General features: G+C 40.8%; 1 protein-coding gene and 1 long non-coding RNA gene across 5 annotated transcripts in view; one reads left to right on the top strand and one right to left on the bottom strand.

Annotated features, from left to right (window-relative positions):
- Window positions 1–23,853, bottom strand: part of LOC310761470 — a 30,965-nt gene extending 7,112 nt beyond the window's left edge. Inside the window, exon 1 of the long non-coding RNA XR_014547517.1 lies at window positions 23,222–23,853. This is a non-coding gene — a long non-coding RNA (uncharacterized lncRNA). The remainder of the gene's footprint in view (window positions 1–23,221) is intronic.
- EVA1C (eva-1 homolog C) overlaps window positions 1–24,438 on the top strand; it is a 51,758-nt gene that overhangs the window by 26,021 nt on the left and 1,299 nt on the right. For all 4 annotated transcript variants that reach the window (XM_083611306.1, XM_083611307.1, XM_083611305.1 and 1 more), the window contains exons 2-7: window positions 2,436–2,632; window positions 6,718–6,841; window positions 11,574–11,726; window positions 16,001–16,144; window positions 22,560–22,628; window positions 23,093–23,182. In XM_083611306.1, the coding sequence (XP_083467432.1) occupies window positions 2,436–2,632; window positions 6,718–6,841; window positions 11,574–11,726; window positions 16,001–16,144; window positions 22,560–22,628; window positions 23,093–23,182 (777 nt within the window). The remainder of the gene's footprint in view (window positions 1–2,435; window positions 2,633–6,717; window positions 6,842–11,573; window positions 11,727–16,000; window positions 16,145–22,559; window positions 22,629–23,092; window positions 23,183–24,438) is intronic.

The raw sequence follows: 24,438 nt of genomic DNA, 5'->3' as shown, positions 1-24,438 counted from the left end.
ACGACAAGAACAAATTTTAATGTTGTGCACCAAGGAATAGTAGACTAGAATGTGTTGTCCTTCTATTTTGTACTCCATGCCAATTTAAAAGTAATGGAAAAATATGGATTTGGTGAGTCACATCTGGAATAAGGAACAACAGTAAAAAAAATAAATTGATGTTTTCCCGACACACCATAAACTAAAAGGCTTCAAAGTTTTATAATGCATTGTGTGTAGAAATTAATGGGAAATATATATCTGTTTTTATAAGAATTACTATGAAATTGCCAATGTTGACTTGGTTTGTGCCTTTTCATGGGGGAGTTTGGCTCTAAATAAAATACAAGTAATTTTATAGACTTAACACTGACAATTTGCCATGTTAGTCTAAGTGTGCTTTAAAATTTTACTGATACGTTCAAAGGAACGTCGGAGCGGGTGAAAAGTGCATGCATATTGAAAAGGAACATTCCTAGGGCTGATATTTAGCAAACTCGGGCTTTAATTGTACATCTATTTTTCAAAAAACCAAAATGTAGAGGTATTTTAATTTTATGTGTGATAATGGCCAGGGGTGGTGCTATTCATGGCAGTCCTACTCAGAGTAAGCCCATTGAAGTTAATGGATAAACCTATCATTTCTTAATGAATTTTTGGAATTCACTACCACAAGATGAGATTACCACTGGTTTAGATGGCTATAAAACTGGATTAGGAAAATTCACAGAGGATATGACTCTGAGTGGATATTTTCCATGATAGATAAAAGGAAATGTCATGTTCAGAGACACTTTGTCTCTAAATACAAGCTGCTGGTCCAACACAGAGTAGCGGAGGGCTATTGCCTTTGTGCTTTTCTTGTGAACTTCCTGGAAGTTCCTGGAAGACAAACCCATGTGTCTGTGTGCATCTAGTGTAGGTATGGGAACCGCAGGCCCAGGGCTGAATGTGGCCCTCCAGGCCTCTCTCTCTGGCCCTCAGAGCTCTCCCTAGGCACACCCCTCTTTGCCCTCTCTTGGAGTGTGTTTGCCTGAATTGAATATGTCCCTAAACTCTGATAATGCTTCTCTGGATGGAGATCTAAGAGGGGTGTGTGAATGAATAAAAACTAGCCTAATGTACAAAGACAAAACCTACTTTTGTCGCTGTCAGGGAACTGCCATCGGAACTAGCGGAGGAGGCGAGGCTCCACAGCGATGCTGGAGAGGGGCCAAGCAGGGAGAGAGGCAGGTCTCCGGCTGGGGAAGAAAATCAGCGCAACACCAGGGATAGAGGGGCGCCGATGGGGGAAGCAGAGAGGAGGCTCCAGGACTCTTCACAGGAGACCAGCGAGGAGAGCACAGGTCCTCCGCTGCCCACACCCACCCTGCGCAGAAGACTTCCACGCAGGGAAAGTAGGCGGCGACTTGGCGTCAAAGAACTTCTTTGCTGGAAGAGGTTCAAGAAACGCCCACTGACGGATTCTGCCAGCGACTGAACAGCCACGGAGTGGATGGCTGTCCAGCGAGAAACGGTTTAACCAGGCAACCTAGCCCAGAGCGGCGGTAACTTACGCACAAGCAACCTCTAAAGCCATTACAGTCGCTCTGCCCACTTTTGTGTCCCCCACCCCAAAAGTTGCCCAGAAGGGAATGCAGTTCCCAGGCTGAAAAAGGTTCCCCTGTCCCGTTCTAGTGGGTGCAGTTCTATGAATCGGGCACACAGTGCAGAAGCAAAACCCTCTCATTTTAGTGGGCACAATTCCACAATATGTTTTTGGTTAAGCCTGAATAGATGAAATACTAGATGAGTAGAAATGAGTGAATCTTTTTTTTTTTTTTTTTTACATCCTACTTGGCTCTCGCGCAGCTGGAAAATTACTGAGGGAGGGATATGGTTGATTAACTGATATGAAGTTTAAAGATTCAAATAAGCATTGCCACATTTAGCATTCTCTTTCCACGGGCCAGAAAACCATCTAATCCTCTACATTAAACGAGAAAGAAACACTCAGTAGACTACTGCAGATCACATAATGCAAACCAGTGCTTTGCCCTCTGTCTCGCCAGTTTACAAGAGAGAAACAAAAAATAAAACGCTTATAGCAACTTTGACATAAAGCTGCCTTTTTTGTAACTTTCTCAGGAAATCTGTAGCAGAGCAGAGAACTTAATACCGGCTGTGGCAACAGGTTTATTTATTTATTTTACTTTGGCAAATTTTCTGTCGTAAGGATAAAACTAGATTAAATGGGAGGAAACTACGGGCTGGCATTTTGATGCAAACAATGACAAAAATATCCATGCAGGAACAGCACCAATCCCACAATAAACAAGGGTTTGGAAGTGCTCAAGAGTCTTGAGGCATGGGTTAATCCTTTTGTAGCCAAGCCAAGCGATGACTGCAGCTTTCATTTTAACATTTGGGGGAAAGCTATTTCCTCATTAAATGTAACACAGGTAAATGTTTTCTAGGTTATCTAACCAAACTTCTGCAAAACCACACTGCGTATGCCTGTGATGGTGATCGCTTGAGTCTGCAGTGTCCTCGACATTCAACAATAAGTGTCCAATCTGCATATTACGGGCAAGCTTACCAGTTGTGTAGTGAACAACATCCAGAAGCCACGATGAAAGAGCCCATAAACTGTGTGGCATCTACTACTTTGCAGGTATTACATATTGTAGTATTTTTATTCTTGTTTTTTTTAATTAAAAAAACAGCCTTTCAGAATGATTCAGTGATATAAATTGTATTTATTAAAATGCAAGGTAAAGGCAACATTAATTGACTGATGTTCAGAGTGTAACTTTTATAATAGAATAGTTGTTATTGTGGGAGGAAGGATGGTTCAGTAGTGCATATGACTAAGTTTTAGTGTTTCGTGTTTAGGTCTAATGAATATGCAGACCATTATCAGGACTCCTCCTCAAAGAAAATCTCTCCACCCCTTTGCTCCTGAAGAATATGCAATGCTAATTAATCCTGACACTTAAGAATGTGTTTGGCTACTTTTGAAATTCATATTTTATTGTCACATCTTAATTTTTGAATAGCAACAATTTAAAGTAAATTTTTTAATCAATATCTGACTACATACCATATTGGCTTGAATATAAGCCGCACTTTAACTTTTCACTATCGGAATCTGGGAAAGAAGTGCGGCTTATATTCACGACCTTATGCCGCCAAAACAGCGCCGCTCCCTCCCCCCAGGAAGCAGCCCGGGAGCGCAGGGCAACAGCACCTGTCCCATCCGCAGCTCCCAAGCCTCCCCCAATCTGCCGAATTTTAAAGGTGCGGCTTATTTGCGGGTGCGGGCCAATACAGTAAATGAAACTGGTTGCAATTTGTTTGCAACTCAATACAATGAATGGCACAAATCTTCCCAAACAGTTCTGAGTGGTGACTTAGCCAGCCATGCATGATCTATAGTTTTGTGGTGCAAGCCTCACAGGACCTGTTCATCACAAGCAAACTGAAATCCAGTTTGGGGGATTGGGTGGCTGGGCACACACTCAGTAGTTGTATGGGCTGTCTGAGTTCTCTTGCCAAGCAGACTGGGACAAAAGAGCCCTGAACAATGAGAATGCCCATTAAGATTAGCACCCAATGGTCCAACTTAATTTGTCTGTGCCAGATTGATGGAGTTGTTTTGGCACTGAGCTTATGTCAATGGGTTCTCCTGGGAGAAATCTAGATTGCCAATTAGTTCTGGCTCCAGTTTCTGGTAGACAGCAGTAGAATCTACAGCCTTATTTTGATTTGGATTATTGAAGATTACCTCTGAATCACTGGCTTGCCATTGTATCTAATGCCCCAATGATTAATAATATATTTGAGACCCGTGCTTCATCTCTGTTCCCTTGCCACATACACTGTTCTGATAGTCTTACTGTAGACACATAAGAACAGTTATATAGACATAGAGGCAAGCGTTTAGTCCTGAATCATGGTTATTCCCTGCCTCAGAAGTCAAGGCAATCATGTTCCTCATGTTAGACAAACCAGTAATATTTAAATTTCCCTCACATGGGAAAAATGCTAACACAGTCATGTCCTCTTGTGACAAATCGGTCATTATTTCGTAGGTTTAGAGGAATTTTTAAAAACTGATATACAAAATATGCAAAGATCATTTCCTAAACATAATTAAGATCTGATGATGCAGTCGGGTTCCTGACCTCATGGGAATCCTAAACTGTAGCATCCTTAATCCTGTTATTTGACACCATGTACAGAGCAATGCTGTGCAATTTCTACTTAGAAGTAAGAGCTGCTGTGTTCAGAGTAGCTTATTCCCATGCATGTGTGTTTAGGATTGTAGCCTGAGGCAGGAATCCTATACAGACTTACCTTGGATGTCTACTTTTGAGAGGACATCCATAGGATTACTCTGTACATTTAAAGCTAATGAGCCTGAACTGGCAAGCAAAGGTTATTTCCTGAGGAGCTACTAAGGATAATTCTTATATTTTGTTATTTTACATGGCATTATTATTTTTCTTTTTCATGAGAGCGGGTATTCACTTTTCACTATCTTTGATAGAAAGATGGTATGTTTGTATGATTTAGGATCCACTGGTGGCCTAATTCACAACCACAGTTTTCTCCTTAATATATAGGCAGACATACAGTAGACATTAACAGTGCAATCCTATGTGTGCTTACTTGGAGGTAAGATTCATTATGTTATGTTAAATGGACTTGCATTATACAATAAATATAATTTCCAGACATTTCTATAAAGTGGTGATTTTCCAAGCAGTTGGCTAATACTGTCAGGTATATTTCTATGCCTTTAGCAGGTACATAACCAAAGTGCAAAAGTTTTACTACTTATTCAGGGACCTAGTGTTTGTAGAAACATTTTAAAAATCAGTGTCATTAAAGAAGGGATAGGGAAGTTGTTGCCATTCAGATGTTGTAGGACTTACACAGGTCCCTGCTCTGTCCCTCTATAAAGAAGTTAAATGTTATTGTTTAGTGTAATACCCTGTTTTTTTAAATGAATATTGCTTGGAATAGTGGTTTTATAAGCATAGCTTGTATGTGCTTTAATGCATCTAATGGCTGAAAAATGATCTTTGGTTCAGCTGTCCTCATGAAAATGGGAGTGTCACCCCTTCTCCTTTGTGTCCTTAACTAGCATGGCACCAAGACTATTTTGAGTCCTTTGAATCTTTGGGGATTTAAGCTAGGCTTGCACAGAAAGATTATTTGAAGCCATCACACATCCCAGCTGCACATAGAAAAATGATAGAATGTTTTACAAATATGTTCACATAGCGCTCAAATGCAAGATACATGTCTGGCTTTGTCTTCTCTCAAATCTCAGACACCTACAGTAAACCAAATTGTTGGAAGCAAATCTGCATGATCTCATCCTACCTATTCTCTCTGGAATGGAGAGATAATCTAAGCATAGTATTATTTTACAGAAAGAACAAAGAATGCTATACAGGAATCTTTCACTGAAGGGCTGAAAGAAAAATTAAATCCCTCCTAATCTGTGACTGTTCTGACCATATATTAGTTTTGAACATATTAGTGGCCAGATCTTGTTGCACAGCAAATTCAACACCGGCAATGTTATCCTATACATGTCTGATCAGAAGTAAGTTCCATTGAATTCAGTGGGGTAAGTGATTAGGATTGTAGTTTTAAGCTTACATCTCTTATAAAACACAGGGTAAAATATGAAGAGATTTTTTTTTATATAGACAATGATTCTGGCTAGCATAACTAGAAGTATCGATCACTAGAATATAGTAGGAATGCTTTATTGGCTGCTTTTGAGCATTGGAGATCTGATTTTTTTCTCCTCTTGGATGCTAGTTAAAAGGCTTTTTATTGTTTACTTGTGTTCTAAAAATAGTCTATGAGTTTTTTTGTTTTTTAAAAAAAGGATATTGGCACTTTTCTCAATCTATTTTGAACTACTCTTTCTCTATAAAACTTTTACTGCTTTGTGGGCAAATTGTAATAGCCTGCCAACTTTTCTAATCTGGAACTGCTGCTTCCAGGAATTTGAGGACAATTGCTAAAAACAAGTGCTAATAGTAGCAGCAGGCCCATGATGAATCTGGTACCCAATAAACCTCTCATATTGGTTGATTCATTTATGACAGTTAACAATACAGCAATGTAGCATTTTGCTCTGTGTAAACAAAAATTTTGTTCTGTGTAAACTTCAGTGATTAACACCTTTCAAGGCATCAGTTATATGCAGTGTGATAAATTGGTTTTTCATTTACTGGTAGTTCATGTGGGATGAAAATTTGTAACAAAGGAGCAGCCACTATCAAAAAATTTCAGGCGTGAAAATAAGTCCCTATCTCCTATTTTCAAAGGTTACATGAATTTTTTATATTAATATTGCTTCACAGATAGATGACAAATTCTGGAATGCCAGCTTGTCATAACAAAATCTATAGTGTCCTATTTCCCCAACTTATCTGCCACCTTGCAATACATCAAACAGCCCTTAAGGGGGATTTCAAAATAGGTTTGTCGCATCCAAACTTGAATGGTAAAACAAAGGAATTTTGGGGAACTCAGATCATCCCATAATTTCACACAACTCGGTTTGTCTTCGAAATCATTGTATTGGCATTGTATAGATTGTTATGCCTATTTTTCTGGTAACCAGTGGGCAACAGCTTATCACATATAGATTTTAAAATGTCAGGGTCTGAACTGTTATATAGTTTGAATCTGTTTTTCAAGACTATGCTTTTTTGCTCATTGTTTTAGAAAGTACTGGATGAATGCCAGGATCTGAGAGCCTGCCAACTCCTTGTCAATAGTCGGGTTTTTGGACCTGATCTATGTCCAGGAATCACTAAATACCTTCTAGTCTCCTTTAAATGCAAACCTAGTAAGTAATTTGTAGAACAGGCAAGTGTCATTTTTGTACTTGTTTTGCTTTTTGTTTTGACTGCAGTGCCGGCACAGACATCTTTGCATGAATCTATGCGAAGCTCTGAAGTGGATTCACCAAGTCCATGTACCAAAGTTTGTGGGTTTTGATAAGCATGTTATTCACCACTTTTCATAAAAGTTTATGTGCATGTGCAAGTGAGTTATATCTGGCAATGTGTGCAGAGATCATACAGAACCAAAACACTACCCTGCAGCTATTTTTCAGAAGCGACATAGTATCCCTTTCAGCATTGTCAGAGAATGTATGGAAATGACCCTTCACACGTGCACATCCATCATAAAAGAGCATAACCCATCTAGGGAATCAAATTTGCTGTACATATTAGTTTCTGCTGTAGATTGTTGGGGGTCTTAAAAATAATTTATTACAAGATGGGACATAAATCATTAAGGTGAATGGGGATAAGTGCAGGTGCCTTTCTAGAAAGGTGGAAACTTCACAGTGCAATCTATGCATGTCTACAGAAGTAAGCCCCATTGATTATAGGATAGAGACTATTGTGCCTATATATTTTATTTACTTCTCATTATTTCTATTTTGTTTTTTTACCAATGTAATCAAAATGGCTTATTAATATAAAAGAGCAATAAGATACTAACCGCTGCCCCCCTGCAGATCTCAAACCGTAGGTTGTCAGGTATGGGGGAGTTGAGTTTTTTAGGGCTTTGTACAGGAGTACCAAATATTGGATTGGGCCCAGTAATACACAGGCAGCCGAGACTGATGATTTGTTTTCCCATCTTACTGTCACATTTAACAACCTGGAAGCAGCATTCTGCACCAGGTATATGATCTAATCTTCAAAGTTAGCTCCATGTAGAGTGTATTGCAGTAGGCAGTAGTCAAAGTCTTTGGTGCAGAAAATTCAAATAACAAACTTTGGGAGCCCAATATAGAAAAAAGTTCATTCCACTAAGGACAATGTGACTTAATTTCTACTTCATGAAGATAGTAATGGCTGGCTTTCTTTCACTAGATTCTGTCACTGTTTTTTAAAAAACAGCAGCACAGAAAACCTATATGCCACTGTATTTTATTTAGCAGACTTCTGTCTTTTGAATGACCTGAAGAAAGTGTTTTGGTGAGTGACTAATACGGTCAAGCTAATGCTATGAATTTAATCAGTTTGCACTGCATTTGATTTAGATACAGCTAGATTTGCAAGCCAGTCCTACCGAGTTCAGTGGGATGTACTCACAACACAAATAAGTGTGCATAGGGTTTTAGACCTAACAACATTCATTTTGTTGGTCAAAGCCTTACATTTCAGAGTTGGCCTCATTGGAAACCTAGCTGGTAGTAGCTGGTACCTGTGAGTGGGATAGGGATACATATTGTGAAAGTAGGAAGTACCCTGCAGTACAAATGGTGATTGCATTGGATGCTTTGCATCCAGAGATGAATCACAGTGCAGGTGCATATTCTCCATATTCAATCTCTGTGTGGTTCCCAGTTCAGGAAGGGATTCTGTGTATAGATATACGTTTCTCCTTGCAGGTTTCTCTTGCTGGATCAGTGTGTAGATATCAGTCTTCACCTAAGCAAAGCTGGTTGTGACAAAGCCCCAGTAAAACTAACAAAACAAATATGACTAATATGAGTCCCCTTGCTCTTGATGGAGTTTTTCTGTGCTTATAAATAGACCGGGGGGGGCGCTTCTTCAATCATTTGCTTAATTTTACTTATTTGCTTTAAATCCAAGTAGTTATGGTTATTTTTGAGAATAATCTCATGTTATCTTATATTGCATTAGCCTCATTCTTTTATGTTACCCTTTAGGACCAGAAAATGTGTGGATTGTTTGTCTGCTGGGCAGCATATGTAGGGTTCAGGCTGCACAAATAATAGGCAGTCATGAGGGAAATGCCAAGGACTTATGAATGACGTTGTTTCCTGCTGTTGATAAAATGTACTTAAAGTTTTTCACAAATAAACAAAGCCCTTTAGACTGTTACAGTTCATATTAAATAACTGATTTTTACATCTCTGGAAAACAGTTCTTAAAAATGTTGACTTGAAACTAAATCCCTTTGGTTTCCATAGAATTTGCTTTCAGGTGGATGTGTTTGGGATAGTGTCTTTTCACCAGTTTCATCTTAATACTTACCACCTATATCCTCACTGTGATACGGCCAAAGGTTAAACTCCATATCTGCTTCCATACTCATAGCTCTTCCAGATGAACAAATTCCCTGGCAAGATCACCACTGCAGGGGAAAGATTTTTTGTGTAGGAAGAAAGCAGGGTTGTCCTCAAAAAGGACATTGAGTCTACTACACCAACCCCTCCCCATCTTTACTCTTAGCTGCTCCATACAAGAACTTTCGAAGAGCAGGGATTATCAGATGAGGAGGTAGAAAGGGAGAAGGGCCATCCAAATCCTATAATTTGAGAGTGTCTCTTACAAAACCTTGTCTTGTCCCAATAAGGTTCTTCCCCCACCCCCAGCCTCTCAGAAGTAGATTGATTTCTAAATGAGGGCCAAAAGAATTATCTCCATAAGGAGATTAGCCATAAAGCTGCTATGTTCAGATGTTATTTAATCCTGGATACCTCTAAGATTTAGGCACAATGAACATTATTTAGGGAGCCTGGCTATATTATTAGAATTCAGTTCTATCCCAAGTGCATTTTCTGACATTCCTTTGAACTACCCTTACCTTTATTATTAAGACATAAAATTTATCTAACTAAATATTTAAGTTAGATTCAGGATAATATATGTTAAGAATGTAAGAAGAGCCTTGCTGGAGCGGACCGGTTGTCTATCTTGTCTAGCACCCTGTTTCCAACAGTGGACAGATAGATGCCTCTGAGAAGCCTAAAAGCAGGACATAAAGACAACAGTCTCCCCACATCTTATATCACCAGCACCACTCATAGATTTCTCTTCCCCAACCTGGTGTCCTTGAGATGTTTAGGATTGCAACTCCCGTCAGCCACAACTGCAATACCTCAAGGATCACCCCTCCCCATATAAACTGATTTGGCCCTGTGATCATCATCTGAGCCTTCTTTGTGTGCCTTGTCCACAAGAGGTCTGGAGAGTGGCAACATGAGAAGAGGCCTTTTCTGGGGTTGCTCCTCATCTGTAGAATGTTCTCCTCAGGGAGGCTCGTCTGGCGCCTTCATTACACATATTTAGGTGCCAGGTGAAAACATTTCTCCTTAACCAGGCCTTTTGGCGATTAACATTCTATGTCCTTTTAAATGTGTTTGTAAGAAGGGGGTTAGTGGTTTGTTCTTGTACTTGTTTTTATTATGTATTTTGTGTTCTAATTTTGTATTTCTATGTTGTGAACTGCCCTGTGATCTTCAGATGAAGGGCGGTATATAAAATTAGTGAATATTATTATTATTACTATCTGGCTGGCAACTGTAGCCCAAAACATCTGGAGGGCACAAGGAGAAGGAAGGCTGGTCATCTCCTTTTCTGCATAGTTTTATATGCATTTTTGGCAAAGCTGCACATTTTTGTAAGCAATTTTTGCCAGGATAATGTGTTTTCCTATGTTGCTTTCACAAATAAATTCATTTTTATACACACTTTCCCCTAATATATGCATTTTTGTGAATGTGATTTGGAAAAGCGAATGACAAAACTTGGATAAGTGCACATTTTGAAGGATGCCTGTGTTTCGGTACTCGTTGTTTTGGAAAGTGTGGGCTTGATCAATTCTGCTTTAAATGCAAACAATAGAATTTCTTCCCCATCCCTAACCGTAAGAACTTCATCTCAAAGGTGGCTATACAGATATACCTGGAAATGAACTCCATTGGTGGGGGAAATGAAGTTTACTTCTGAGTAGACATATATAGGATTGCACTGTAAATTTCTTAAGCAAGTCATGTTCTTTAGCTTCAGAGGCCATAAATAAATAAATAAATAAATGGTTTGACAAACTGTTGAGGCACCTATGGCTGAGGTGGTCAGCTCTGCCCAATTTGCTAGTTTGTTTGTTGTTTATGTCAGGGGTAAGGAACCTTTGCCTCTCCAGATGTTGTTGGACTCAAGGTGATATCAGCCTCTAGCCAGGCTGAACAGTAGTCAGTGATGATGGGAGTTGGGCTCGAATAACATTTGAAGGGCCACAGGTCCCCTATCCCTAGCTTCTGTTTTTATTCTCCCACACTGGAGGTAGGATCCCCCCCCCCAAGCCAGCTTACAAAAATGCAACAAAATAACAAAATACAAAACAATAAAAGAACATACAATAAAACATTGTATAAAAATAGCCACACAAAACACAGAAATCAAATGCATAACACAATGGACAATAGCGTCATAGTAAACAACAACAAAGAATTCTAGCAGCATTTGACAGCCATGGTATCCAATTACGTTTTGTGGGGTGGGGCAGGTTTTCACTTCATGCTCAAAGTAAGCACTGACTGAGCCTGGCTGGGTTCTTTTGGGAGGTTATGCCATAATCACCACCTCTCAACTAAAAAGGCTTTTTGTGGATCCACCTCAGGTCAAATGACTTAGGAAGTATGTGAGCATATTAAACAAGTAAATTGAGATATTATGGAGAGTGGGCAGCAGGGAACATCACAAAAAGATTGCACTTTCAGCAGTGATCGTAGGTTGTTTTTGTAAATGGACCAGACTAACAACCAGACTAACTCCCCACCAATAAGCAGTGTTTTTCTCTCTCCTTTGCAGCTGAATATAAAACCAGATTAGTGTGTGAGAATGAAGAACTGAAACTCCACTGTAAAGAGTCGAAATTCCTTAACATCTATTCTGCCTCATATGGCAGGGCTGCACACAAGGAGGACACCTGTGCTACAGAAACGGGCCGCTTCCCTCAGTTTGGTAGGTTGACAAAAGAGTATCTGTGTTAGGTCAGATTCACTGGCAATGACCACTGGCATCCCCCAACCTGATGGCCTCCGTATATTTTGGACTACACTCCCACCAGTCCAGCAAAGTTGCATTCTAAAACATCTGGATGGGGAAGGCTGGAATAGTGGGTTAAACCACAGAGCCTAGGACTTGCCAATCAGAAGGTCGGCGGTTCGAATCCCCGCGACGGGGTGAGCTCCCGTTGCTCTGTCCCCGTTCCTGCCAACCTAGCAGTTCGAAAGCACGTGAAAGTGCAAGTAGATAAATAGGTACCACTCTGGTAGGAAGGTAAACTGCGTTTCCGTGCGCTGCTCTGGTTCACCAGAAGTGGCTTAGCCATGCTGGCCACATGACCCGGAAGCTGTACGCCGGCTCCCTTGGCCAATAAAGCAAGATGAGCGCTGCAACCCCAGAGTCAGCCACGACTGGACCTAATGGTCAGGGGTCCTTTACATTTACCTTTACAGCTAAGCTGTATGAATGTATGCTTGCGAACACAATTGCCCTGATTTTTGGACAGGAACTATAGACATGGAAAATAATTATTTTAAAGGCAACCTAGCTAAAGTTCTAACACTTTTGTTTAGCGATGCCAGGGCACTGTCTTGGAAAACTATGGTAAAAAAAAAATGCAGGGTTCAGTTCTTAGTTAATATTTAACTGTTTAACAGGATTCAGGATTTCAGCCAGAGCGCTGCTTGTTTACGCCTTAGTTCCAAGTATGCGGCATGGATGCATTTAGTCCTATTTTCAGCATATTACGAGACCAAAATATACACACAGCTTGTTCAAAACCATCTGGGTTTTGATGACAACAAAAACCCATGTGGGAATTACTGATGACATAGGCCTAGTTCCCAGGGCCAAATCAGGCCACAGAGGCCCCCTGATCAGATTTCCTGCTGTCTCTTTACATTTTGGATAAAGCTTGAAGGTTATGTCTGCATGCAGAAAGTTGTTCTGTGAAGCATCCCCATGTTCCTGCTTTTGCCTAATATAGAGGTTGAGAAGGAACCCCTTATTTTTTCTCCCCTCTTTTAGAAAATGGCTGGCTGTCAGAGGAATTTGGGGCAGAGATACATAATGCCTGAAGTTGTGTTAAAGGAAGTCTGTGCCCATGTGGTATTAGTAATAACAATGATCAATTCGTTTTCAAACAGGAGAAGGGGGATGAAATGATGAGATCCAAAAAAGAATGTGTATGAAAGGAACGCAAGCTTTTTTCTTGAGGGTACGATGACGTCACAAAAACATAAGGGAATTATTCTCCAGATATCTGGGGCAGTTGCTCAAGGAGATCCTGCTGCCTGAACATTATTTTGACAAAATATGCCAGGTGTAATATTTATAAGTAGGTCCCTCATGCATCTGCTTACACAGCAAAACTTTAACTACAGTTGTACCTTGGTTTTCAAATTTAATCCGTTCCAGGAGGCCGTTCGACTCCTGGAACAGTTCGAAAACCAAGGTGCTGCATCCTGCAGCCAATCAGAAGCTGCACCAGACGTTCGACTTCTGAAAATTGTTCGAAAACCAGAACATCACTTCTGGATTTCGATTGTTTGGGAGCTGAAACGTTCAAGTTCAAAGGCATTCTTCGGCTTCTGAGGTTCCACTGTACTTGAGTGAAGCCGAGGTGAACATGAACGTTTGTATGTTACTTTCACCACATTTGCTTGCTATAGGCTCAGCTGCACCAGCTCATGCACCAAGTGGACAGCTACATCTGTCTATCAAGTTTTCCGTTTCCTTTTGCTGCCCCAGCCTAGCATTTGGCTGGATAGCCATCAATATGTGCTCATTGGTAAGGCCGCTCCAGATCTTTCATGGATTATTTTCTCTCTATGGACTATAAGGACCATACTTGCCTAGCCCATAAGAAGATTGTAAGGCTCAGTGCATGAAATGAATACCTTGGAGAACCAGGCAAGCTGGCACATGTGCATATTAACGTATTGCTTATAAAAGTGAAGGGGGAAAATGGAATTCTATGTTAACAGGAAGCAGGGTAATAAAAAATCAAGGCTTGGTTACTTTGACTTCATGGTCTACACAAATTACCTACTCTCTACGCCAAACATTATAGCCTGCCAACTGTTCTAAACTTGGCTTGGCCAAGTTCTTGTCTGTTGTGTTCATCACCCTGCTTTCAAACCAATCATTTTCCCAACAAGGCACAAGATTTAAAAGACAATTTATTGGCCAGCGAAAATGAAATACGATGCCAAGCTGAGAGAATGGGAAAAGTTTTAGGTTCCCATATGTTCCTGAATCTATAAATTGTTCTGGTTAATATTACAAATGCTTGAAGGAAAGGTTATGCAAAAGACAATATAACCTGTGAAAAGGATCACGTTCGGGGGCCAAACTAGACCTGATGTTAAAAAAGCATGATTGCATTTAACAAGTATTATTTTATCCTTTCAAATGCCCCAAACATTATATCCCACTATTTGAAGTGTTGTTGTTTTTCCATATTTGATTTGCTTCTTAAAGCTCCCAGGTCCCAAGTATGGTGAGCCCACGAATATGCAAGCTTTTATTTTTATTTTCTAGGAAATTTCTAGCACCAAGATTTAGTCTTAGAGAAGCATTTTTTAAATGGACCAACAAGCAGCAAGGAAAACAGTTCAAATCACATGAATATTGTTTGTTCTGTTTAGTAAACACGGCTATTTAGGATGAACTTCTTTTCAATTATATCCTTCTTTCCAGCAGCACACAGTTGTCACTGCATGATATGCAGTGCACACATGTGAATGTGTGGAGTGCCCAATCTTTGCTGTACAGTTGGCTCTGGCTAGTCCATTGAATTGAAAGCTTTTGTGCACTACAGAACAGAAAGCGAAGTCTACCAGTATTTGAAATGGGAGAGGCTTTCAGAATCGAAGAGAAGGATTGCCAGTCTCATTAAACTCTACACAATTTATGGCTCCAGCAACTGTGAATAATTTGCATGTCAAAACGTGTCTAAAATAAAGCCAATTAGTACCTGAAAAGAACTTTCCTTCAGAAACAAGAGACTCCAATCTGTTCAATAGCAGCTCAAGTCAGAGCTGATATTTTACAGCCATGTTTTGGAAATGCTTTTATGACCTCGTCTTTTCAGTGCCAGATGGATTCATGTCCACTACATAAAAAAAACACCAGCATTGCTTGGCACCCTTGTGGTTAGTAACCACTGATCACAGAAACAAGGCAGCAGATTAAAAGAGGTTAGACAATGGACTGTGCTTTCACTCCTGCAGTGATCACAGAAGTCAATATGCTCCTACCATTATTGTGTGTGTGTTGCCATCTCCCTTCATTTTGGCATTGAAATAACAACTCTCTGAAACTTACCCTGTGAATTTCTGAGCCTAATCCCAGTCAAATCACTTTACTTCATAGATTTCCTCGGCCAAATCTACGATCAAAGATAAGATATACACTCATATACAACACCGTCGCATCAGACAGGACAGGGATAGCCAATGTGGTGGCCTTTAGATGCTGCTGACTAAACTCCCACCATCCCTGGTCAGTGGCCATGCTGGCAGGGGCTGATGGGAGTTGGGAGAACATCTGGAGGCCACCATGTTGACTTCCCCTGAGATAGCAAGATGCAATGTGTAAAAAGGACATGTGTTGCTTAGTCCTGGTGTGTTTGCAGTCTGCCTCCCAAATGATCAGAGCTGCATTAGGGTTGCCCACCTGCACCTGTCCAAACTTGAGGTGTCATTCTCCTGTTCTGGAAGAACTGCTTATTTCAAGAGACTAAAGAGAAGGAAGTAAGAAGGAGAAGATGGGGGAAAGTTGGCATTACTCCAGATCTTCCAGTAATTTGGGTTTGTTTTTTTGTTTGCTTGTTGTACGGGTGTGCGCAGGGAGGGTGGGGAGGCAAAATTTGATGCCTCTCTCAGCTCTCACACTGCCTTCCCGAGCTGGCTAAGTGAAGTGCTGGGCTTTGGGAAGGAGGTGTGAGGCTCTGGCAGGGTCCTGGATCCCTCCCACATCCTTCTGAAAGCTGGGAAACTGCTAACTAGGCTTTGGGAAGGAGGAGCGAAGACTCTAGGACCCTGTCACAGCCTTCACATTGAGCCAAGCTATTACTGCAATGCGTAGGTTTCTTGAGTTAGCACTGTGTTTGTAACAGCAAGTATATATTTCCAAGCACACTTGTATATAATAGCTCCTTTCTTTGAACAAGTCATTGGTATCTATATTTGTATGACTGGTTTTTTTTAATTTCTCCCACATTTCAGATTGTTTTTCCTACTCAGCTTTAGCAGTATTATCTAAGATGTGTTATGGAAAACAGAGGTGCAAAATCTTTGCTAACAACCATAACTTTGGAAGACCATGCCTGCCTGGTGTGAAAAAATATCTCAACGTCAGCTATGCATGTGGTAAGAAAAACTACATTACAATTTTTTTACATTATAAAATCTGGATTTTATAATGCCAGGTTGAGAAATCCACATGTATATAAAGAGGCATTTGTTTCAAAATCTGGGCTTCATCTTAAACATGCGATCTGTATCATTCCCATATTTTAACACCAGAGTTGGGTACAGTCATACAGTTACAGATTTATAGTACCTAATTACTATCAATAAAACCTTGAAAAGAATAAAAGATGAAAATAAACATATTAGCAAAAATATTGCCCACCCGCAAAATGTTGTTCAATGACAATTAGTGGGAATGCATGAGTGTGAGGGTCCCAAGGGAGAAGATTGCAGCTGCAGCACTTCCATCCCATCTTCCTCCTGCTACTCTGCCATGAGCTAAGGCAAGGCTTGTCTTGTTCCAAGCAAACCACAAGCTGCAAATCACTCTTGGTTATACATCTTGGCTGGTCAGAAGTAAGACACACCATGAACCTGGTTTCAGATGATACACCAAGTCAAACTATAGCTTAGCTCACAGCAGCGTTTATAATGTTTGAGGTATTTTGTGTTTAAATATTTTATGGTACGCGGGTGGCGCTGTGGGTAAAACCTCAGCGCCTAGGACTTGCTGATCGCATGGTCGGCGGTTCGAATCCGACCATGCGACGTGCGCTCCCGTCGTTCGGTCCCAGCGCCTGCCAACCTAGCAGTTCAAAAGCACCCCCGGGTGCAAGTAGATAAATAGGGACCGCTTACCAGTGGGAAGGTAAACGGCGTTCCGTGTGCTGCGCTTGCTCGCCAGATGCAGCTTGTCACGCTGGCCACGTGACCCGGAAGTGTCTGCAGACAGTGCTGGCTCCTGGCCTATAGAGTGAGATGAGCGCACAACCCTAGAGTCTGGCAAGACTGGCCCGAACGGGCAGGGGTACCTTTACCTTTACCTATTTTATGGTAGCTGCTCAGAGTGGTTGAAGTAACCTAGTCAGATGGGTGGTTCATCATCATCAACATAATAATCATCATCATCAATTCAGTCCAAAGTGTTCAATTTGTTGACCAGAGGACAATAAGTTAAGGGAAAGAGCAGGATGCAGGTGGTGCTGTGGGTTAAACCACAGAGCCTAGGACTTGGCGATCAGAAGCTCGGTGGTTCAAATTCCTGCGATGGGGTGAGTTCCCATTGCTCGGTCCCCGTTCCTGCCAACCTAGCAGTTTGAAAGCACGTTACAGTGTAAGTAGATAAATAGGTACCACTCCGGCAGGAAGGTAAACAGCGTTTCCGTGTGCTGCTCTGGTTCACCAGAAGCGACTTAGTCATGCTGGCCACATGACCCGGAAGCTGTACGCCGGCTCCCTTGGCCAATAAAGCGAGATGAGCGCTGCAACCCCAGAGTCGGTCACGACTGGACCTAATGGTCAGGGGTCCCTTTAGCTTTACTTTTAAGGGAAAGAGTATGTATTCTGCAGTGTATTGATTTTGCAATCACACACACACACACACACACACACAGAAACTGTCAATCACATTTCTCTTTCTCTCTCTCTCACTTGATTAATTTCAAATATGTTTCCTGCCATGATAATTTGATGCAGCCTGGAGCATTTGCAAATGATTTGATGCTTTAACTGTTTTCCACATGGCCTAATGGCTTTGGGTAAGGCAGAGTTTTGGAATGTGTGAGATGCCACACACACCAGTGGGGGCTTGTGTTGACAGACTTCCAGGGAATGAATGCAATAATTACTGTAAGCAAGTCTGTTCATAGACGTTTCTGATCATAGCATTAAGTTCGCTTTTCCTTTGTTGGTGTCTGCAGATGAAGATTAATGCATAGCAAGTTGCAAGGTCAAGTTCTTTTGTCTCTAGAGTCAGGAGAGAGAAAATACTGAAAGCACTTTGGACTAAAAAGAGCAACACATTTAAGTATCAGTGCTGTTTATTTTTAGGTTTCTTTTCAGAGTGTTATTTATTGTCTAGCAGCCAATTTTCTTCTTCGCTTTTTGAAGCCCTATTTTAACTTACCCACCTTTATATGTAATTTTTAAAGGGACAAATAGATTCATTCATCCCATCTTAAGACTGCAGATTCCAGTGGGTGGGCTGCATCAAAACTGGGTGTGCCGCTCAAATGGACTGTAAAACAGATTATGCAGGGCTGCTGATTGGGCTGAGCCACCTGGATCAGCTATGGGGCGGAGGTGGGTAATACGGGCTTCACTATCTACACACACTATAGGCACGATAGATGTCTGCTGAAGGTGTTGAGTCAAGTACAGTTGACATAAACTCTCAAATGGGAAAGGGAGGGAATGTTTTCTTTCTAAATTCCACAACTCATAGCCTTAACTTATGCCAGCAGCTCACCTTTTTAATTACTACAGCTTAGAGCATAGATTCCAGAACTGTGTGTTGCACACCGGTGTGTCATGAGAGGTGCTGGAATGTGCCCTGAAAAATTAATCCAGCACATTGAATGCATTGACTGTTCTGTAGCCTGTGCAGCAAGGAGGTCCCATAGTGAAGCTTTGATCCCCCTCCCTTTCCACCAAAATATGAACCGTGAGTCACCAAATCCCAAGTGCAGCTGATAGGTTTGGGTGAATTCTAGCACCATCCAGAAAACTCTGTCCTCCCAACCTTGAACCCTGATGGAGCAAGTAAAGGGTAGGAGACAAGAGGCTATATTAACTGGACTGCCCTGAAATTCCAAGGAGAAGATCTGCCTATTGTTTTGGGAGCCGATTAAACATATGTGAAATGTATATGTAAAATTTAGACATATCTGTAAAATTTAAGCAGATATTAAATGTACTTCTGGTTTTAGTCCAAAAAAGACATTGTGCTATTGCACACAATAGCCAGGCCAAAACAAGAGGGGATTTGCAACAGAATGTTGCATTGTGTACTGGGGGCTGCTATTATTGCACATGCTGGACTTCCACTGAGCCTGATAACTGCTCTCTTGTGTCTGGGTGGTGCTGTTTTTGTTGCATAAGGAAAGGCAACTCAGGTAATTGAGTTGACTATTAATATTATAGGATCACTCACACATTTTAAAAGCACTTTAGCAATCATTCAGAAATCTTTGCCCAAGGCATTTTATGTACATTACCACCATTAACAAGTTATAGTTTTTCCATTTTACGCCCTCCATCTAGTGTGAATGAAGGCACTCCCCACACTTGACTTCCTACCCCAGATGCTAGTCCAGACTGCCCTGCAATAAAACTAGGACTCAGTTCAATAAAACAACAAAACAACAATTGGAAGTCAAACCAGAATTAGCTTAATTAAATATATTTCAAGGCAACAATCTGGATCTACATAATAAAGAACTAATAAGTCATTTATTACAAGCATTGAAACGCAATATAACCAGAGACTGGAAATACCTTTTGGGCACAGCAGACAATTTGTATAGACCAGTTTGAGAAACTGCCCTCCTTGAAAGATTATCCAACTACTGTTGACACATGGACAGATTAAGAAATATGGCTTTATACCAGTGTGGATTAATTTCAGAAAATGAACAATCCCCCATCAGCATTTTGCTCAATCTGATTGATCTAAATTTAAATTTAAACATACATTATTATATTCACTTTGAATTCCTCCCCCCATTCATCAATATAGCAACACTTTATGTTGCTTCACTGGTAACATAAGAGGAAAAATGGTCATTACTCATACTTAATCTAAGCAAAACCACAAGGGCTCCTGATTAGCCGTTTAGCTGCTGTGTGATGTTGACTGTTATCTGTTAACTTTGCTCTATCCTGTTTCCCCCTTTGTTTTTGTTTACACCAATTCGCAAAACAATAACTTATACATTGAACCATATGTTATATATATTACTGCAAATTTATTATGCTATGTTTGTGATATACAAGTGGCAAGAGAAGACTTGGTCTATTTATTTGTATCATATATTATTCCTATGATCCTTGTTTACAGAACCCGATTGAAAATTATTATTATTTTATATATAAAAAACACCTAGGATGTAATTCTGTTTTAATATAATTTGTGACTGGATGGCAGTGATAACCTTCAGCTTTATTTGACCATCTCCGACACACCTTCATTCCTCTCCTCTCCCTTCTGATATTTTTCTTCAGGATTGTATGCCAATTTTTCTAATCACTTCATTGCTCTTTTTTGATGAGAAAGCTGCATTTAGTATTACAACCATATACAAGCAGGGAAAATAATTTAGCTTGGAAAAGAGTGCATGTAACCTAGAGAGTCTGTGTGCATTGTCAAAATGTCAAAACAACTATGATAAAAGATAATGCCTGACTTCCAAGCAGTGTGGAAAAAAATCTGACACCTGAAGAGCTAGTCATATACATGATATGTGCACCCTTTTTAATCTTTGTTGGAAGAATGTGAAATATTTCCAAATTAACATCCCAAAAATGCATTGGGGCAGACATGGATTGAAGAAAAATGTTCACTGTCTGCTTAGACTGATAGCTATTCCACTTTGGAGTTATAATTGCCTAAGGGTGTGTGTATGGGTAGTAGGGAGAGGGCCCTGCCGATTGTTAAGTGCCAAACTACATGTTGCAATGGAGAAGAGAAGATGTAGAATTAAACATCGGCTAGCTGAAATGCATGAGTCCATTTCTTCATGAGTCTCAGGCCTAGTCATTTTATCCATGGCACAGCAGACCAGATGTCACTTTCTTGTCTTTGTGGCCTAATCCACATGGTAAGCCATGAACAGTGCACTATTTGGTGACAGCCACCATGTGGACCAGTGGCACCTGTAAGGGTCATGTGCTCACCAAGTAGATCCTAAAATGAAGTTGGGCTTCATGCTAAATCTACACACCTAGATGGCACCACTGAAAACAGTTAGACTTACTTCCAAGGAGACATGCATTGCACTGTTACAGTCTTGATGTTTCAGAGTCTTTAGTATTTGTGGCACCACATTTTTATTCTATTACAGCGTCTTTGGGGACTAAAATAATCTGTCTCAGAGCCACAGGTCACATCATAATAGAGGTGTCAGGGCCATTCTAAAAGCATCCTCAATGTGTTTAGCCAAACTAATTACAGTGGTACCTCGGGTTACATACGCTTCAGGTTACAGACGCTTCAGGTTACAGACTCCGCTAACCCAGAAATAGTACCTCGGGTTAAGAACTTTGCTTCAGGATGAGAACAGAAATCGTGCTCCGGCGGCGCAGCAGCAGCAGGAGGCCCCATTAGCTAAAGTAGTGCTTCAGGTTAAGAACGGATCTCCGGAACGAATTAAGTACTTAACCCGAGGTACCACTGTACAACTCTTGATGCTCAAGTTTGGAGAGGGGAAACATTTTGTCAATTTGAAGAGGAAGCCAGCTAACCGGTGTAGCACTGTCTAGCCTAGTCTTCACCAGCCAGGTGCTCTCCAGATGTTTTGTTCCTATCAGCTCGGGGAAGGCTGGGCTGGGCTATCTGATGCCACCAGGAACTCCTGCTTCCCTGCATCAGAGTACATTTCCTCATTTTTAAAAAGCCGCCCCACCAAAAAAAGACAAATTAATTGATAAACACATGTTGTGCTCCCCCCTCCACAAAGTATGGGAGTTGGGAGAGGGAAGGACTGATTTGCAGACACCTGTCTCTTCGGCTGCAAAGCTGGGAGAAAGCCAGGCTAGTTTGGTGGGTGAGGGATGCGTTATGTTATGAGCTCTCTCTTCATACAATGCCTGTCTTGACCCTAGCAGGAACTCTCTGACTATTCACAGCACAGCTTGTGTTGGAGACAATGGATACAGAGAGTTACTAATAGAGCATGACTTCCCTATTGATGGTGTGCTGAAGATGTGGCTCTTGAAACAAAGGCAGACTCATGTGGTGGCACCTTATAATGAAATGTTTCTGAGCTTGTTTCTGTCTCAGTTCGGCAAGGGAGATGTGTGCACGGAAGTGCTGCATGCCTCGTAAGCTGTGTCAGATCAGTGCTGTTTTTGCTAGACTGAGCACCTATTTCGAAAGTGGGGCTGCTCTATTTAGTGCCCTTCTCCTTCCCCCTCCCCAGCAGTTGAATGGTGCTGTTACACACCATCTCTTTCCTTGGGAGACAGATTTGTGTGCAGAGCCTTATGAACAGCCTACAGCTTCAGGCTGGGATTTGTGAATCTGCAGGATAAGAACTTTTCAGAGTTGACACCCATCCCTGGGGGAAATAAGCAGCCAGTGTCCTCGGCATATCTAGACCTATTCCATTGCCTAATATGGAGAATGGTATCTTGACGGGAATATTCAGGGTGGGGAGTGAAATGTGTTATCTGGCAGTTAATAATGGTTTGGGTTTTTTTGTCTTACCTAAAGTTGGTTAACCATTTTGCCTCACCCAATGAATAATGCTTCTGTTGATGTCAAGTGCTTTAAAATATTAGCATATAATATCTTTTCTTTTCTTAAAATTTGCAGTTCCCAAATTCATATTTGCAGCAGTTGATCCAATGGTTAATCTAAACCCTTCTTGGAAGCCAAAAGAAGGTGAATATGGTCATTTTTATGGATCGCTACCAGCATTTGTCTTTTAAGTAAGACCCTACAATGGTTTGATCATATAAAATGTAAAAAATAGAATATACTACCAACCAAGTGAAATGAGACCTTAGCAGGCATTTCAAATTTAGGTGGCAGAAAACATCAGGTTCAGTTGCTAGCATTGCCAGATAAAATGGTATCAGGAAAACACATTTTATCCTAGAGTTAGGCCTCTTGAATGAAATGATTCATTAACATCTTTAGGATAAAGTTACTTTTTAAAAAAGAACTCATATTTGACTTGAGATCACAGAGAATCATGGGGATTTTAAAATTAAGAGCTCCTTTTGGGTAGGATATAAAAAATAATTTCGTTAACTTACACACACATTTTCTAACAATTTTTAAAAGTACTTTGCTGGCCCTCAACTGTGATCTAATCTAACAAACCTCTCATTTGTTTTTATCAGGTATAAATTTTGACCCAAAAGAATCAAGATTTCCAAAGAAAGAAGGAATTATAGTTAGCAACAGTTTGGCTATGTTTGCTTACATTAAAGGTAGAAATTGTGTGTTTTGTTTCCTTGCATTCTTCTTACCAGTAATCCTGTTGAGCATAATTATACTGTTCCAGTACAGAAAATTAAATCCATGTATAGACCATGGCTGCAGTCTATAGAGTCTGCTGTAGAGTCTGCACATTTAGAAGGACATCAGGTGGACACTTTTTGATATGTAGGGATGGGGGAGAAATTCAGTTCCGTTGCTATTTAAATGAGAACCTACCAAATGAACATTTCTTGAAACAAAGCACAGCCATTTTTCGAAATCCTGAACTGCCAACTGCTGAAAAGAACTGTGCTGGTCTTAGTTTTTGTAAACAAAGAGTTGTGCTTGTTCAAAAGCCTCTCTCTCTTTTACCTATACCTACGGGTCCTTTGCTGTGGTGCTGTAGTGCTAAAGGATTTTGACACACCCACCCATCCAAGACTCCCAAACTTTTGACATTTTGTCTACACCCATTTTGATAGGCAGCCCTTGGAAGGTTGACCATGGGTCAATGTGGCCCTGCCCTGTGCCCAATGTTGCCCTTAGCCACCCCGTTTAAGTGAACTTTGGTTGACTGTTTTTCATTGCTGTTCGGATGTTTCTATCTTTCTGATTTCTGCTGCTCTGTTCTTTCTTTTCAAATGTTTGTCTGTTTATCACCATATTTATATCCCACCTTTCTTCTAAGGAGCTGAAGGTGGCACACACACATCTCCCCCTCCCCTTGGTACCCTTACAATGACCCAGCGAGGTGGGTTAGACTAGGAGATGGGAACTGGCCTAAGATCCTTCAGTGAGCTTCATTACTGAGTGGACATTTGGATCCTGGCCTCTAAGGTCTCACATTGCCTTTAGTGTTTTATTGCATTTTAAACCAATGTATTGTATTTCTGCCCTCCTAACCTGACTCAGAAGCCTCCTATTTTGAATGGCAGGAAATAAACCTGGAATGGGGGACCTGTGGCCTTCCAGACATTGCTCTAAACTCCCTTCCCTTTTGACCGTGTTTGGCTGTGTTTGATGGGAGTTGACATCCAGAGGGATACAGGCTCACTATACCTCATATAAACATTTTAAATAGATAGATAGGTAGATAGAATCTTGCTAGGCCCATAAAATCTGACAGCTGCGCACTTCAGATCATTCTATGGAGATTTGCAATCACATTTTAAAGTAATTTGGATGCAGTTTAACTAGAGCTGCCTTATGTAACATTAATGCTGTTTTCTATGAACCTGCTTGGTTCTGGCTCCCTCTGCATTGACCA

This window comes from Podarcis filfolensis (assembly GCF_964270895.1).
Source record: "Podarcis filfolensis genome assembly, chromosome: 4".
NCBI classification, from domain to species: Eukaryota; Metazoa; Chordata; class Lepidosauria; order Squamata; family Lacertidae; genus Podarcis; species Podarcis filfolensis.
This window is presented reverse-complemented; position numbering and strand designations above follow the sequence as displayed.